Source organism: Glycine soja, chromosome 7 (assembly GCF_004193775.1).
Source record: "Glycine soja cultivar W05 chromosome 7, ASM419377v2, whole genome shotgun sequence".
Classification (NCBI taxonomy): Eukaryota; Viridiplantae; Streptophyta; class Magnoliopsida; order Fabales; family Fabaceae; genus Glycine; species Glycine soja.
Genome location: NC_041008.1, coordinates 36,700,124 through 36,717,002, shown reverse-complemented (window position 1 = coordinate 36,717,002; position 16,879 = coordinate 36,700,124). Strand labels below are relative to the sequence as shown.

General features: G+C 35.9%; 1 protein-coding gene and 1 pseudogene across 1 annotated transcript; both read left to right on the top strand.

Annotated features, from left to right (window-relative positions):
• Positions 1-542: 542 nt before the first annotated feature.
• Positions 543-4,585, top strand: LOC114419392 (annotated as a pseudogene).
• A 5,280-nt stretch (positions 4,586-9,865) lies between these two features.
• Positions 9,866-15,285, top strand: LOC114419390 (probable N-acetyl-gamma-glutamyl-phosphate reductase, chloroplastic). The gene is made up of 14 exons (XM_028385039.1): positions 9,866-10,037; positions 10,149-10,219; positions 10,431-10,565; positions 11,014-11,121; positions 11,384-11,470; positions 11,598-11,648; positions 11,760-11,831; positions 12,162-12,281; positions 13,163-13,223; positions 13,334-13,414; positions 13,997-14,076; positions 14,173-14,262; positions 14,610-14,738; positions 14,842-15,285. The coding sequence occupies exons 2-14, from the start codon at positions 10,166-10,168 to the stop codon at positions 14,947-14,949; spliced, it is 1,176 nt and encodes a 391-aa protein (XP_028240840.1). The 5' UTR covers positions 9,866-10,037; positions 10,149-10,165; the 3' UTR covers positions 14,950-15,285.
• The last annotated feature ends 1,594 nt before the right edge of the window (positions 15,286-16,879 follow it).

Genomic DNA, 16,879 nt, shown 5'->3' with positions numbered 1-16,879 from the left:
GAAGGCACAATTTTCGCGTGGTTTGAGACTAGAACCGTCACAAATAGAACAATGAACGAACACTACGGAAATTTTCCTTTACCACTATGATTCAATAATCATAGACCTATTTGCCGTCTTATTGGATAAGCCTAGGCACATTCAGGTGTGATTATCTGCTGAAATAACCAAGTTCTTACATTATCTTAAAAAAAAAATAACCAAGCTCTTACATCGGGATTTAAATGCAAATCAGGGTTTTTATCTTATTTTTCAAGGTTCAAATACCAAATCCGATTTTTCCAAATTCATTACGTAAAGTATTACATATATTTATCAAATTATTATGATAAACTTAAATATTTTTTATGTAAAGGTGGTAGTAAGAAAAATTCACAAATAGGACAACTATGCATATTACATGCGAAAATAGTTACAAACTCCTCTTTTAAGAAATACCGCTCAAGCCAACCCCCTCAATTTAATAAATAAAATATTTATTTATTTATTTCATTCAACCCTATAATTCTACCAATGTTTAACCTTGTTAATTAATTATCGCATACTGGTAATCTCATTCACCAAATACCAACAAAACATGTGTCCAATTTCAATGTGTGTATAAAGTTGGACACCAACACCATTATGATATATATGCCCATACTGCCATACTACTCTTCCATACCACTATATATATTACAATAACCGATTTTGCTTCTTAACAAAAGAAGCCAAAAAACCATGGGAGAAATAGATGCAGCTTTCATTCAATCACCAGAGCACAGGCCAAAGCTCTCCATCATTGAAGCTGAGGGCATTCCTGTGATAGACCTCTCCCCTTTATTATCAAACACTACTTCTTCCATCACAAACCATTCTTCCCTTGAAGAGCTTGTGAAGGAAATAGGCAATGCATGCAGAGAGAGGGGGTTCTTCCAAGTGATAAACCATGGAGCCTCTACTGAGAGCAGGGAGTAGATTGAAGCAGCTGCAAGGAAGTTCTTTGGCCAGAGCAAGGAGGAGAAGAGTAAGGTGAGAAGGGATAATGATGGTGTAAAGGTGATGGGGTACTATGACTCAGAGCACACCAAGAATGTTAGGGACTGGAAGGAGGTGTTTGATTACACTGTGGAGGAACCTACCATGATGCCGGCTTCACTTGACCCTAATTATCATAAAGAACTCACTCATTGGTATAACCAGTGGCCTCAATACCCACCAGAGTTCAGGTACTACAGCTTCAAATATTTTTGCATATTCATCCTCATGATATACCTAATTGTAACAAGATAAGTAGTTTTTATGGTAGCTCGAGAAATTTAAAGGTTTTGGTACAATTGTTTTCTGAACTAACAGCTGAATGAGTTTGATACACCAAAAGAGAAATTATTACATCATAACTACTAAGTTTCAACTTCCGACCATAGTGTTATTAATTGTTTTTCATAAATTAAAAATCTTGCTTATATACTATGTGAAGATTGATCTAGATCATGATCGAATACCTGATAATTTGAGACTATATAATAAATTCACTCAATATGCGTGTTCTAATTAATTACACGTGTAATAAATTAAGATTATTTAGAGATGTCATTCGTAGTTTTTCTTAATACTATTTGTTATGGGTATTGTTGTGTGTGTGATGAAAGACTTGAAAGAAAGATTTAGAATTGACATGTGCCACACGCGGATATATTAATCAATGAAAGACTGAATCTGATTTATGATTATCTAATTAATTATACATGTAAAGATTATCTATACATTTTTTTCAGTGAAATGATTATCACTACTAAAAAAAAGTTAATTTTAGGACGCATATTCTAAGGCAGTTTTTAGGAATCGTCTTAGAATGTTCCTCCGTAGCATTAAAGTTTAATATTTGGGGGTACACCATTGATGATTGACTTAGGGTCATTAAGGTTAAATCAATAGGTGAAATGGTTAAACCTATATATGAAGACTTATATTTTTCATACATTATTTTCTCTTACAAATTTTTGTACAACTTAATTTTTCTTTTATCTTTTTCTAGATTACCCATCATGTCTTACATATTTCTCTCTTCTTTTCTTATCGCTCTTTTGTGAGTGAAAACTATTATATAAAAATTGTATAAATACAATTAAAATAACTAATTATATATACAATAGTAAAGATTTTTTTACAATATATAATCCAATCATGAATGATTATGTATAATAAGTTTTTTTACCTTTATAATATTCCTACTTTGAAAGTCATGCAAAAAATATTTCTAATAATTAATTGATTGTCTAAAAACTTAGACTAACAATACATGTCTATTATACTCATACAATTGTTTATATTAAAATTAGCAAGTAAAAGTAATGATTTTACTTAACCCCATTTATAGGAGTTGAAATATGTGAAAAGAAGAAAGAAATAAAAGATGTGATGGGGGAGAAAATTGAAAAATATAATCAATGATGTGATTCAAGAAAAAACAAAGTGAAAATGTGGAAAGAAAAAAATTTGGAAAAAAAATCCAATCCGATATGATATACCATTATAATTAACTTATAGGATTGTGACAATTTTGTTGTATAGAGAGGCATTCCAAGAGTATGCTCAGCACATGGAAGAACTAGCACTCAAGTTAATGGAGCTTATTGCTTTGAGCTTAGGGTTGCCACCAAAACGGTTTCATGGCTTCTTCAAAGACCAAACCCTAACCTTGTTTTGGGATTAGGTCGTCACAAAGACAGTGGTGCTTTAACTGTTCTTGCTCAAGATGATGTTAGTGGGTTAGAAGTGAAGCGAAAATCTGATGGCGAATGGATTCGGGTCAAGCCAACAACACCTGATTTTATATTATCAATGTTGGAGACATAATTCAGGTACTTTTATTTATTTATTTAACATTAGTAAAAATTAACGAATTAGTGACTAAATTAAATGATAAAAAGTTGTTTTTCTCTCACTGATTTTGGTGTCACTAAATTTTAATGACAGATTTTTTAGAAATTATATATAAATTGTTTTGCTACTAATTTTAGTAATATTGTTAATAAATAAGTAAGCCCCAGAGTTTGTGAAGCATTGTCATAGTAATCCCTAAAATTAGAAGAATGACAAGCGTAAATCCTGAAAATTGAAATCTATTAATCATGTTAGTCTTTGTTGTTAGTTTCATCAGAGTCATAAGATGGTTTGGTATAGACATGATGAAGGCGGAGTGAAAATGAGTATGTGGTTCCCAATCTTCATTCTTGTTTTTCCAAACCCATTCTCGTCTTTGTCTCTTGTGGACATGATTTTTTTTTCTCATCCTTGTTCCCGTTGGAGATTAAGTATATCTATCCCATACCCGTCCTGCCCAATAATTTAAAAATATATATATATTTAACAAATAAAAATTTAAAAATAAACAAAGTTAAATATATTTTTATTTAAGGAGTCAAGTTTAGACACTTAACTTATTATAATCCAATATAAAATCCTATTACAATAAAAAATTTTCTATAAAAATCATATACATATCACCTAAAAATTATCCTAAAATATAAGATTTGAGAGAGATCATAATCCATTATGACTTATGTTTGTCTTAGAGTTTTAGTTTCAGTCTTAAAAAAATAAAATAAAAATTATAATAGACAATGATTAGTGAGTATAAAAGTTTAATAAAAGTAATTATGTAATAGACATAATATAAATTAAGGATAATTTAGTAATAAGTTATTTGGTACGAGGATAGGTGTGGATATGGAATGAGCATATACATACTCATATCTATCCATGTTCCCATTTAAAAAAATTAAATATTACCTATGCATATACTAGTGCCCTATCGAAGTAGGGATTTTTCGTCAAAATCGGAACAACTATAAGTTTGATTATCATGTCTAATTTGGTGGTTGAAGGAGAGACATAAGAACTAAAATGATAAAGAGGTCATGGGTTTCTGAATCATTTCCATGATATAACATACTAATTGATATAAAAAAAAAGAGCTATACATTTCATAGGCTAAAATGGTGGTAATTTTAATTTCAAAGATTTATATGACATTTTTCTTATTTTAAGGACTTATATGATGATACCTTACAAATTCAGAGACTAAAAGGGGAGTTTACTTGCTTATTAACTAAGTAAATTTTGATTATGTATTTTCGTTGAGAAATAATTTTTTTTATTTTTTACAATTTCTTTTTAGAAAACTAGAAAATAAATGATTAATTTTCAAAATAAGTTAAACCAAATTAAGAAATCTGAAGCTCAAGCCTCTAATTAGTAACTAGAGATGGTTGTGATGCAGGTTTGGAGCAATGATGCATATGAGAGTGTTGAGCAGAGTTATGGTGAACCCAGAGAAGGAAAGACTTTCATATCCCTTCTTTCTCAAGCCTTCACACTACACCATGGTGCAGCCTCTAGAAGATCTGGCAAATGAGCAAAACCCTGCCAAATACAAGCCTTACAATTGGGGCAATTAAGTTCTGTGTTACGAGAAAGCGCAGTAATTTCATGAAACTTAATGTTTATAACATCCAAATACATCATTTCAGGATTAATTAGATACATCGTTTTGCAATAATGTTGTAATCAAGACCCCCAAGGAACATGATAAGTACGTAGTATAGAGGAATAAGTTTGTAACTTTTATTGATGAATTTGATATTAGTTTACAATGATATATATACAAGTGAACAGCCCTAATATGTAGTGAATCAAGCTACCAATCTCCTAATAATTCTCAACAAATCAGAATTGGAAATAACAGATTTGCACGGCTAAATAATTAAAGGAATTGAAAACTAATTATTATGATTGATATCCTCCCGCAAGTTGTATAATCTGGATGAGAGATGCAACTTGGACAGTAGCGATTCGAACCGAGGGCGAAGCAGAGGCTTTGTTAGAATATCAACAAGTTGATCATCGGTAGACACAAAAGACACTCGAAACTTGCCATGTTGAACATGTTCTCGGACAAAGTGGTAGGCTAAGGCTATATGTTTCATCCGAGAGTGGAAGACAGGATTAGCACTGAGATTTGTGGCACCAAGATTGTCACAGTATATGACTGGATTGGCAATGGGCATGTGACCAAGTTCTGTGAACAAGGAAAGAACCCATAATAGTTCACTAGCCGTGTCAGCCAAGGCTTTGTATTCTGCTTCAGTTGATGATCGAGCAACAGAACGTTGTTTGCGGGAGCTCCAGGAGATGGGAGTGTTACCGAGATACAACAAGTAACCAGTGGTTGAAACATAATCATCCTTGTCACCAGCCCAATCAGCATCCGAGTAGGCATGAAAGGTCAAAGGAGCAGTCGCTGAGATGAAGACTCCTTTGTCACAAGAGCCCGCCAAATATCGGAGCACTCGTTTGAGTGCAGACCAATGCGCCGTTCTTGGATTTTGCATGAACTGTGCGAGTTTGTTAGTGCTGAAGGCGATATCTGGACGTGTAAGACTCAAGTATTGAAGGCTTCCAACCAGTGTGCGGTACTCCTTTGGAGAGGGTAGGAGATCACCAGAATCCTTAAGTAATTGAACACTCGCTGACAAAGGAGTGGATGCTGGTTTTGTATTTTTCATGCCTGATTTATGTAGCAGATCAATGATATATTTCCTTTGTGAAAGAAACATTCTTGCAGCGGAAGGAATTACTTCGACACCCAAGAAATAACTGAGACATCCAAGATCTTTTAACGAAAACCGAGCAGCAAGTGTGGCAATGAGTTTGGACAGCTCTGCAGATGAATTTCTAGTGATAATTATATCATCAACATATACTAATAAGTAAAGTGTAACCTCTGGTTTTTGGTAGAAGAAAAGAGATGCATCTGCAGTGGAATTGACAAAACCAAGGGAGAGCAGGAATACGCGAAGCTCCGTATACCAGGCGCGGGGTGCTTGCTTCAGCCCATAGAGTGCCTTTTTGAGGCGACAAACATGATCAGGAAAGTTTTTGTTGACAAAACCAGGTGGTTGTATCATGAAGACTTCCTCCTTAAGTGTCCCTTGAAGAAATGCATTGTTGACATCAAGCTGACGTATGGGCCACCCTTGACGAACTGCAAGAGTTAGGACAATGCGAATGGTCACCGGTTTAACAATGGGGCTAAAAGTTTCTGTATAGTCCCAACCAGAGCGTTGGTGAAACCCTTTGGCGACTAACCGAGCCTTGTAACGATCAATTGATCCGTCTGGATTTCGTTTGATTCGAAATAACCATTTCCAGCCAACCAAATTTTGATCAGAGGACCGACTGACAAGATCCCAAGTGTTGTTGTGGTGTAAGGCATCAAATTCGGCTTGCATGGCTGAGCGCCAATCAGGGTCGCGAAGGGCCTGGGTGATGGTGTTGGGTTCAATGGGAGAGGAGGCTTGGACATGGAGATTAAGCTTTTGGATGGGTTTGATAATGTTGTTTTTAGACCGAGTGATGATCCCACCTCCATTTGGGTTGACAATGGTTTGGGGTGGTGGAGCAGAGAGTTGCGGGGATGATTGTGAGGTTGGAGGAGGAGATTGAGTGGGGTTTGTGGGTTCGGTGGAGGACTGGGCCATATATGGGGAGTTGGTGAGGGATGGGGAGGAAGGGGCAGGAGATGAATCTTCCGGTGGGTTCATGTGTTGTAAGATGGAGAGTTGAAGTGGGCCTGTTTGTTGCTCCGGACTTGGACTAGCGTGAGTTACTAGGGAGTTGAACGGGAATTCAGATTCAACGAACTTCACATGCCGAGAGGTGTAGATCCTTCCTGTTGTGGGATCGAGACACAAATATGCATGTTGATCAGCCGAGTAACCTACAAAAACACACATAGCAGACTTTGGTGCAAGTTTATGGTTAGCATATGGTTTAGTCCAGGGAAAACACAAACATCCAAAACACTTTAACTTATGATAATCCGGACTAATGTTGAGCAATTTAGAATAGGGTGATTGGTACCCAAGAATTGGAGTTGGGAGGTGATTTATGAGATAAGTGGCGGTGGTCATGGCGTGAGGCCAATAGGTGAGGGGCAAGCCCGAGTGATGGAGAAGAGAGAGACCGGTTTCAGCAATGTGACGATTCCGGCGTTCTGAAATTCCATTATGTTCAGGTGTATGAGGTGGCGTTGTATGATGACTTATACCATGATTTAGTAAAAAAGGGCGAAGACCAATATATTCGCCACCATTGTCTGTGTAAAGAATTTTTATTTTGTGATGATAGAAATTTTCAACTAGCGATTTAAATTTGGGAAATATAGTTTGCACATCAGATTTTCGTTTCATTGGATATAGCCAAATATAACGAGTAAAATGATCAACAAACATGCAATAATAGCGAAGACCATCAATTGATAAAAGAGGAGAAGTCCAGACATCAGAGAAAATTATTTCTAATGGATAACAAGATTGAAGAGTGGATTCATGGAATGGAAGTTTATGAATTTTGTTAATTTGACACGAGTGACAATCGGATTGCGGAAATTTATTTGAGCCTAAGGAAAAATGTTTCTGAAAAAATTTGAAAATAGAAGATGAAGGGTGCCCAAGCCTATGATGCCATGATGCAGAGGATTCTGTTCGAACCGTGTGGACGGAGGGTGAGGTGGCGGGCCAGAGATAGAGTCCATCCACACATGAGCCTTTATGGGTTGTGTGACCCGTCTGCAAGTCCTTCACATAAAAAGAGTTTGGCAGGAAAACAACAGCAGAGTTGGTTTGTTGGGTAAGTTTAGAGACAGAGATTATTTTTTGTTTCATGGAAGGAACACACAGAGCATTAGACAAGGATAAATCATTAAGTAAAAGTGTTCCAGAATGAGTGATGTTTAAACCTGAACCATTACCCATAAACAGTGAGTCAGGACCAGTGTACAGATGATGAAGCGCCAGATTATCGAGATCATTGGTTACGTGATGTGTCGCTCCACTGTCAAACAGAAAATCATGTTGCGATGGGCCGGCAGTTGCAGTATTGACCTGAACCTGTCCAGTGTGAGCCGGAGAGTTACGAGGTGGCGGTGGGACACTAGGATGCTGCTGCTGGAAGGTTTTGCACTGAGAGAGAACATGACCTTTGATGTTGCACCACTGACAGCGGCCGAGAAAAGGTTTGCAAGATGCTTTGGCATAGGTGTTTTTGAGAAGGATCCAGAGATCATGCGAGGTCTTGGTGTGAGACACCAGGGAGGCCACTTCATTAGAGAGAGTGGTGAGGAGAGCACCATATATAAGGCAGTCCTGTCGACGCCAGGTTTGGTAAGCAGGATTCTGAGTTGTTACCGGAAGTGATGCAGTGGTGGGGGTCGTTTCCGACGGCGCAGGAAAAGATCCATCTGGATTTTGGAGGAGATCATAGCCATCAAGGAGAGCTTCAACTTGTTGTTTCCAATTAGGATAATTGTTGGGAAGAAGTTTGGTGACATTGGTGAAAGTGATGCAAGCAAGGGGTTTGGATGACTCATGGGGGTTGGGAATGAAGGAGTTGTTGTCGGCCATGGGAGGCAAGGGTGGGGAACGACGTCCTTAATTAAAGAAATAGGGAATGGGTGGATCGTTTAGGCTGATACCATATAGAGAAATAAGTTTGTAACTTTTATTGATGAATTTGATATTAGTTTACAGTGATATATATACAAGTGAACAACCCTAATATGTAGTGAATCAAGCTACCAATCTCCTAATAATTCTCAACAAATCAGAATTGGAAATAACAGATTTACACGGCTAAATAATTAAAGGAATTGAAAACTAATTATTATGATTGATACGTAGAATCTTCTTAATCATGCTAGGATTATAAATAAGGTCGGTCTTGATCGATGATAGTGTATTATCTTGGATAAAGAGGTTTAGTTTGGCTCATAAATAATTTCAATTTCTGAAGCCAATGTTCATCTACTCTTTTAATACGAAATAACTTAGTTATTTGGGCAGGAAGCTGTTCCTCAATAAAGCAGATTTGCAATTTATGCCTTTTTAATCACTTTTGCTTTATGTAGGATATGCAACATTCTGTGATCCTTTTTTGTAGTAATTAATTATTTGTTTCTTTGTTTCAGGCACCACTTGTGCTTGAACTGTTCTAATAATCGTATCACTTTTTGCCTTGGAAAAAAAAACTTACATGTTTTTTAAGTCCCCCAATGATCCAAATCTGTGTTTTAATTTTTCGAAATTCAGATTATTTGTTTTGTGAGAGGTTTCGAAATTCTGAATAGAGCACACAAATAATATATCTCTTTCAACTTAATATTATCTCCATTGAGATATCCCGATGAAATCGCCACTAAACTTTATTTAATTTAAGAAAATAATAGAAAACTATTTTCCACAGTGAATGAATAAATTGACGGCGATTAGATGACTCGTTTACAAGTTATTGAAGATCCTTAATCTCCCAATTTCTACCAGATAAATACATTTAATTTTCATGATTCTCGTCCTTATATACACAGGTCTATAACGAATTTTAAAATGAGAAAATTTTAAATCAAATTATTAAAATGATTATGATTATTATTTAAAATTTATCTTCAAATTTTTAGGATAAAAAATATTTATCAAATTATCATAGGTAATTTATATAATTTCTTAAATTGATGATAAAACTAATCTAATTAATTTTTGTTAAAACACGGTTAATTTTAGGTACTACTTTATTAATTTTAATTTTGAAAAAGATTTTTTTATTGAAGCAAAGATTACTTAAACGGGTGATATTCTTATTGTATAAGTAGTAAAAGAATCAAATAGTTTAGGTCATTGAGTATGTGAATTAATTGAGTAAAAGAATCAATATTTTTAAGCTATTAAAATCGTTTTAAATTGTAGTGTAGTGAGTACAAATTAAAGAAATAAATAATAAAAAAATGGCAAAAAAAAAGGTGGATGAAATGAGTTTTAAAAAGTTAAACCCGACCCAAATAGAAGAATCGGAAGAAGAAGAAGAATCAGTTCCGTCGTGAGACACTGTCATAACATAAGAGTCGTGGACGCGGTTGGCTGTTGCTGTCTACGGTTCCAACTTCCAAGTTACAAGCTTCACCCATTTTATAAAAGTTACGGTTCGGTTCCGCTGCATTCGTGGTTGGTGCCATATACGGTTCCGCAGCTGTTTACCTTCTTGTTTTTCTTCATGCAATGCTTCCCATTTTCATACTTTGTTAACACTTAATTTTCTGATCCCAATCTCGTTAGCTTTCTAGCAACACAAAATGAGCGCCATCTCTTTCAGTTCCACCCATTTGCACAGTTGGAAAAATCCCAAGGTACTTTATATATATATATATATATATATGTAATTTTAATTTTGTTTTGTAAAATGTTGTTTTTGTTGCCATACAATGTTTCGTTAGTAATTATTAGCATGCAGGACACGATTTTGTTTTGATTCTGTTACTTTTTCTTATTCTTTTTTTGGTGGGTAAATGTGTTTGATTCTCAAAGTTTATGTTGTTATTGGACGTTGGTATTGTTCAGGGGTTTGGAAAGGTGAGAAAGCAACGAGATGGGAAGCTACTTGTCAAGTGTTCCAGCAAGAGTGGGAACCCAACTTCATTGCAAAATGGGGTTCGTGTTGGTGTTCTTGGAGCTAGTGGCTACACTGGTTCTGAGGTAAGCTACATGGCACAATCGTTCTAAGTGTGCTTGCTTGGTTTAATGTGTAGAAGTAGAATGATTGGAAGATGGAAAATAGTTATGCCTTACAGTGGGAATGAGTTTTAAAAAACAATTTCGGCCCCAATGTCAAGGTTTCTGGATCTCTGCGACCATAATTGCAGCTGCATCGACTGCATTTATCTGCAATTTCCCATAACATCAAGGATCGTGATGAAACTGTGACTGACATCACAATTTTAAAACCTTGGTTATGATTAATTTATTTTGTTTTTGGCTTGTTGTGCTTTTTGGCATCTACAACTCAAGTGTAAACTGTGAAGTGTCTTTTGTTCTAAATTGTTTGCATTGCCACTTTCCATGTACTCACCCAAGCAAGTAGATGTCACTGTCAGTTTTGATCTGGTGTTTCTGTGTTGTGAGATTGTGATACTTTTTTGGGTAGGTTATGCGACTCTTGGCTAATCATCCACAGTTTGGGATTGCACTGATGACTGCTGATAGGAAAGCTGGGCAGCCAATCTCTTCTGTATTCCCACATTTGAGCACTCGGGTATGGCTGGTTTTAGATATGATGTGTATTTAAAAAGATATTTTCATTCATTTTTAGTTTGTTTTTTATCGAGGGTATGGTGTGCTATCTTGTATTGCTTCTTCTAAGTGAAATTCCCATACCTTTTGGTTGATGATCATGGAGGTTGTTGCTATCCTCAATCATCATTTTCTTGAGCAATCCTCATGGCATGATTATGAAATATGCACGTCGATGCATTGTTATGTAAATTACATAATTTGAGCTTAACCCATGTTTGCAGGACTTGCCAGATTTGATTGCAATAAAGGATGCAAACTTTTCTGATGTGGATGCTGTATTCTGTTGTTTGCCTCATGGAACTACTCAGGTTCTTTCTTATGTCTTTTGAGTTTTGTATTTCCCTGAGTTTGCCAAGAGAGCACTGGTTAAAGTATACCAAATATCAATGCTTAAAAGTTACAAGACTATTCCTTAGATTTTCATCTTGTTTCCAGGAAATTATTAAAGGCCTACCAAAGCACTTGAAGATTGTTGATCTTTCTGCAGTATGTTTTAAATAACTTTTGTCTCTTTTAACTTTTTTTCAAAAACAAATCATTATACAGTATGAACAAAGTTTTGCTTCGTATCAGAATTGTAAATGAGGGATTTTGTAGGATTTTCGTCTAAAAGATCTTTCTGAGTATGAAGAGTGGTATGGTCAGCCGCATAGAGCACCAGATTTGCAGGTGGGACCTCTTGTCCTCTTCAATTACACAAGGGTCTAGTTTATCTAGGTCCACCTTAAATCAGTATTGCACGTTATCAACTTATACTATAGACTTTGATGTTGTCATTCATTTCATCAAATCTTACGTAACAAGTTGAACCTCTTCTAAGTTAGAATTTCTAAAGGTGTGTATATTTGAGGAAGCATAATGCAGTCACTTTTTATGAATTTGACTTATCAGCTTTTATTTCTGTTCATATATGAAAATCTTGAATCTCAAGTTGAAACCACCTTTCTTGTTGTATAATTTTATTTTTAATGCTGAGTTAATCTAGCTAACTGTATCCAGAAAGAAGCTATATATGGATTAACAGAGGTTTTAAGGGAGGAAATAAAGAATGCACGTCTAGTTGCTAATCCTGGTTGTTATCCAACTTCTGTTCAACTTCCTCTTGTCCCATTGATAAAGGTAAGCATGTTTTCTTTGCACTATACAGTATGTAGAATAAGTGAATTTTCCTTTTAAGAAAATGGCGTGTGATTAAAATTCTAAAATTAGTATAAAATTGTGTTCTAAATTTCTAATGATTCTGTTGTGACTGTGACTTGTATCTACTAGCCTTTGCCTAGGCTTATAATTTATGGTCTAGGGTGTTAAGCTTGATGTATCCTAACTTTAACCAGATTTCTTTGGTGTTCAGTTCATGGCCTGTTTAAGGGAATCAGTGTTTCAGATATATGAAAAGCTCTGCTACAATGATTAGTTTTTAGATCGCCCTTTTTTTGTCTTGTTTTTTCTCCTTTTGTTTTTCCTTGTTGATTATTTGATTTCTTATCCTCCAACCTTTTGTATTTCTATCATTTTCTCTAAACAAATTTCTTCTTTCATCAATTAAAAAAACTATGCATATTTGCATTTATTCGATAACATGAATGATTGAACATTTATAGCTCAAAAGGGAGGAGTATTGAAGATATGTTGTGTTCCATATAGTTTGCATTAAAAGGCATTACATGGCTATAGTGATATTACTGCTATCATGCTATGCATTTACATCTATCTGGTGGATTGGTGAAATATATCCAGGATTCTGGATAACATATGAATTCGGATTTTTGGACGTGTATCTGTACTAAACGCATTTATCAAGTCTGTCTACCTTGACTAAAGTGCTCAAGATGCTAGATCAGAGTTGTTTTCAGGGATGGAAGCAATGTCCTAGGACTTAGGCTCAACTTTATGCTTCTTATTTTAAAAACTGATTTTTCTGTATTTATTGATTTTATGATGCTTGAAGAGTTTCAAATCCCCTTTAAGGTTCTTCTTTCTGAGTTTTCTTTGTTTTGCAGGCTAGTCTTATTGAGCTTAAAAATATTATCATTGATGCTAAATCTGGTGTGAGTGGAGCAGGTTAGAATTTTGATGCACCTCTTTTGTATTTTATTGCAAGTATTCCACAAAATATTCTCATCCCAAGCTTCTGATTTCCTTGTGGTTCTGTTACTTGGTTCTTGTTGCAGGGCGCAGTGCCAAAGAAAATTTATTGTTCACTGAAGTAACTGAAGGTCTCAATTCTTATGGTGTTACCCTACATCGCCATGGTAAGTCTAATTTTCTTCTTATTGGATTTATTTATTTCGAGTCTTACAACTCCAGCCTAACTAATGCACAGAACATATTTTATCTTCCTGTTATACTTTTGTGTGTGATGACAAAGTGTCTAGGGATTAGTTTTATTGTAAGAGCTATGCAATCTTACAATAACCACTCAAGGCAGAGCCAATAATACTTGTTACACTAGTTTTCTGGTATTTTAACCGGTATAGCCTTAGGAGCCCCCTCCTGTTAGTACACTAGTGTCAAGAAGGGCCAAGAGTTATTTCCGCTGATCAGCCTGGTTCTCCTCCATTAGGAAAAAAGAGGTGTGGGGATTGGCTAATTGGGCCTGCTGGGGCCACATAATTTAACTGTAACTTGATCATGGACTGTGATTGTGTTGTGCTTCTCTTCATTAACTTATATTGGTGATCTCTTTCCCAATTGAACTACATTGGATTGAGCATTTTACCATTAAGCTCTTATCCTATTTGTTATATATTGCTAGTGATTTGATTTTAGCTATTGGGGACATATTGGCATCTTAATTTGAATAGATCTAATTATCTTATTTTTGTTGTATGCAGTTCCTGAAATTGAGCAGGGACTTGCTGATGCTTCAGGTTCAAAAGTAACTGTTAGTTTTACACCACATCTAATTCCAATGGTAAGAGTAGCACCTAGAGTTCTAATGTTCTATCTTCTGTATTCTTTTCTTCTTGCTGGTCAAGTAAATTAACAAATGCTTCTTTGCCATTTTTAGAGCCGTGGTATGCAATCAACTATTTATGTGGAAATGGCTCCAGGAGTGAGAATTGAGGACCTGTACCAGCAACTGAAGCTCTCATATGAGGTTTGTCTTTTTATGTCACTACTTGTCACCTACACTAGTTTACAAAAATGTAATGTATGAATTGCATATATGCCAACAAATACAAAGAATGCAGGTTGAAAATGGTACTTAATGGTTATTCTTCATTGTTGAGAAGAACTTTTTCATCATTGAACTCTCTGCATCATATTATTTGAGATCTCAGAGTCTCTTTAACCTTTAAGGATTTATCCTGCCTGTTTCATGGGGCTGTGGAATGTGCTATCATGATTCATGGTTTATTTCTTTGTTAGTCTACTTTTCGGTTCATTTTTGAATTTCTTGGTTTGACCCTTTATTAATTTCTCTTTTCTTTCTGGTGATTTCAGAATGAAGAATTTGTTTTTGTGTTGGAAAATGGAGTCATTCCTCGAACTCACAGCGTTAAAGGGACTAATTACTGTTTAATCAATGTTTTTCCAGACCGAATTCCTGGAAGAGCAATCATTATATCTGTTGTATGTTAAGTTTTTTTTTCCTCCTATATATCCAGCTGAAATTGTGTATTTAATGATATTATGATACTATTGTTGACATCACTATGTTGATGTGTTGTTGCAGATTGATAATCTAGTGAAGGGAGCTTCAGGTCAAGCTTTACAAAACCTTAATTTGTTAATGGGATTTCCAGAAAATTTGGGACTTCATTACCTGCCTCTTTTTCCATAGAGTAGTTGTCTTGTCCAACTAGAGCTCCAATTCTGCAGTCACAGTTCCACCAAAATACTTGATGGAGCAGAGGAAATATTTTCAAGTTATGTATTTTCGTTCTCTAGATTGTAATGTGAGATTCTTCAAGAATTTAGAAGGGAATTGATTATGGCATTGGCAGGGATACTATAGCAATTTCTGTCTTTTTTGTCCTTTGTTTTGATCTGTAATGTTAGAAATCACTGAAGGTGGTGGCGTGTAGTTTTCCAAGTTTGGGTTTTGGTTTATTTGTAATGCCAATATTTTAGTGGACTATGAAATCACCATCTCAAGTTTTTGAGATTTTTGTTTCAATTTGACTTACTGCCTGTTTGATTTTCTCTAAAATCGCAGGTTGAGGATTGGTTTTTTTTCTTATTAGGTAAGAACAGTAAACATCAAAGCTGCAATCTAGCATTAGAAATGCCTTAAGAGTCCCATAAAAGACACCAACAAACAGCTGAAGGGCAGTCTGTATATTGTAACAAATTGATCAGACTGGGCTCTGAATTTTGCTAAAGCATCAGCACTAATATTTTCAACTTTTTTTAATTGTTGAAATAATACAATTTTTTAATTTTGGTGTTGATAAAACTACGCTTATGCAGTACAACAACAACAACAACAACAACAACGCCTTATCCCACTAGGTGGGGTCGACTACATGGATCAACTTCCGCCATAATGTTCTATCAAGTACCATACTTCTATCCAAACCATTAATTTCGAGATCCTTTTTGATAACCTCTCTTATAGTCTTTTTGGGTCTTCCTCTGCCTCGAATTGTTTGTCTTCTCTCCATCTGGTCTACTCTCCTCACTACAGAGTCTACCGGTCTTCTCTCTACATGCCCAAACCACCTAAGTCTATTTTCCACCATCTTCTCTACAATAGGCGCTACTCCAACCCTCTCTCTAATAGCTTCGTTTCTAATTTTATCCTGTCGAGTCTTACCACACATCCACCGCAACATCCTCATCTCCGCTACACCTACTTTATTCTCATGTTGGCTCTTGACCGCCCAACATTCTGTTCCGTACAAAATCGCCGGTCTTGCCGCAGTCCGATAAAACTTTCCCTTTAGCTTGATCGGTACCTTTGCATCACATAACACCCCCGATGCTTTTCTCCATTTCATCCATCCTGCTTGAATGCGATGATTCACATCCCCTTCAATTTCCCCATCATCCTGTATTACAGACCCAAGATATTTAAACCATGTGACTTGAGGGATAATATGGTCTCCTATTTTCACCTCTGAGTTAGAAACCCTCCTTCTTTTGTTGAACTTACATTCCATATACTCCGATTTGCTTCTGCTTAGGCGAAAGCCATGTGTTTCTAGAGCTCGTCTCCAAGTTTCCAACCTCTCATTCAACTCCTCCCTCGACTCTCCAAGGAGGACTATGTCATCTGCAAAAAGCATGCATCTCGGCGCTATCTCTTGGATTTGTTCCGTGAGGACATCCAGAATTAAGGTAAAAAGGTAGGGGCTAAGGGTTGACCCTTGATGTAAACCAATTGTGATGGGAAAATCGTCTGACTCTCCACCCTGTGTCCTAACACTAGTCGATACCCTATCATACATATCTTGGATAGCTCGAATATATGCAACCCTAACCCCTTTCTTCTCTAGAGCTTTCCACAAAATCTCTCTAGGCACTCTATCATACGCTTTCTCCAAGTCAATAAAAATCAAGTGCAAGTCTTGTTGGGCCATGCGATATTGCTCCATCACCCGCCGTAATAAATAAATCGCTTCCATGATCGACCTTCCCGGCATGAAACCAAATTGATTCTCAGTAACTTGAGTTTCCTTTCTTAATCTCCGTTCGATCACTCTTTCCCATAATTTCCCATAACTACGCTTATGCAGTAATGAAAATTATTTTGTGGTGATGAAAATACA

Excerpts from the sequence above, each read along its gene's own strand:
- LOC114419390 (XM_028385039.1), top strand. The coding sequence starts at position 10,166 with ATGAGCGCCATCTCTTTCAGTTCCACCCATTTGCACAGTTGGAAAAAT. Across the intron at positions 10,220-10,430 it reads ACAGTTGGAAAAATCCCAAG|GGGTTTGGAAAGGTGAGAAA; the intron begins GTACTTTATATA and ends GGTATTGTTCAG. Across the intron at positions 12,282-13,162 it reads CTCTTGTCCCATTGATAAAG|GCTAGTCTTATTGAGCTTAA; the intron begins GTAAGCATGTTT and ends TTTGTTTTGCAG.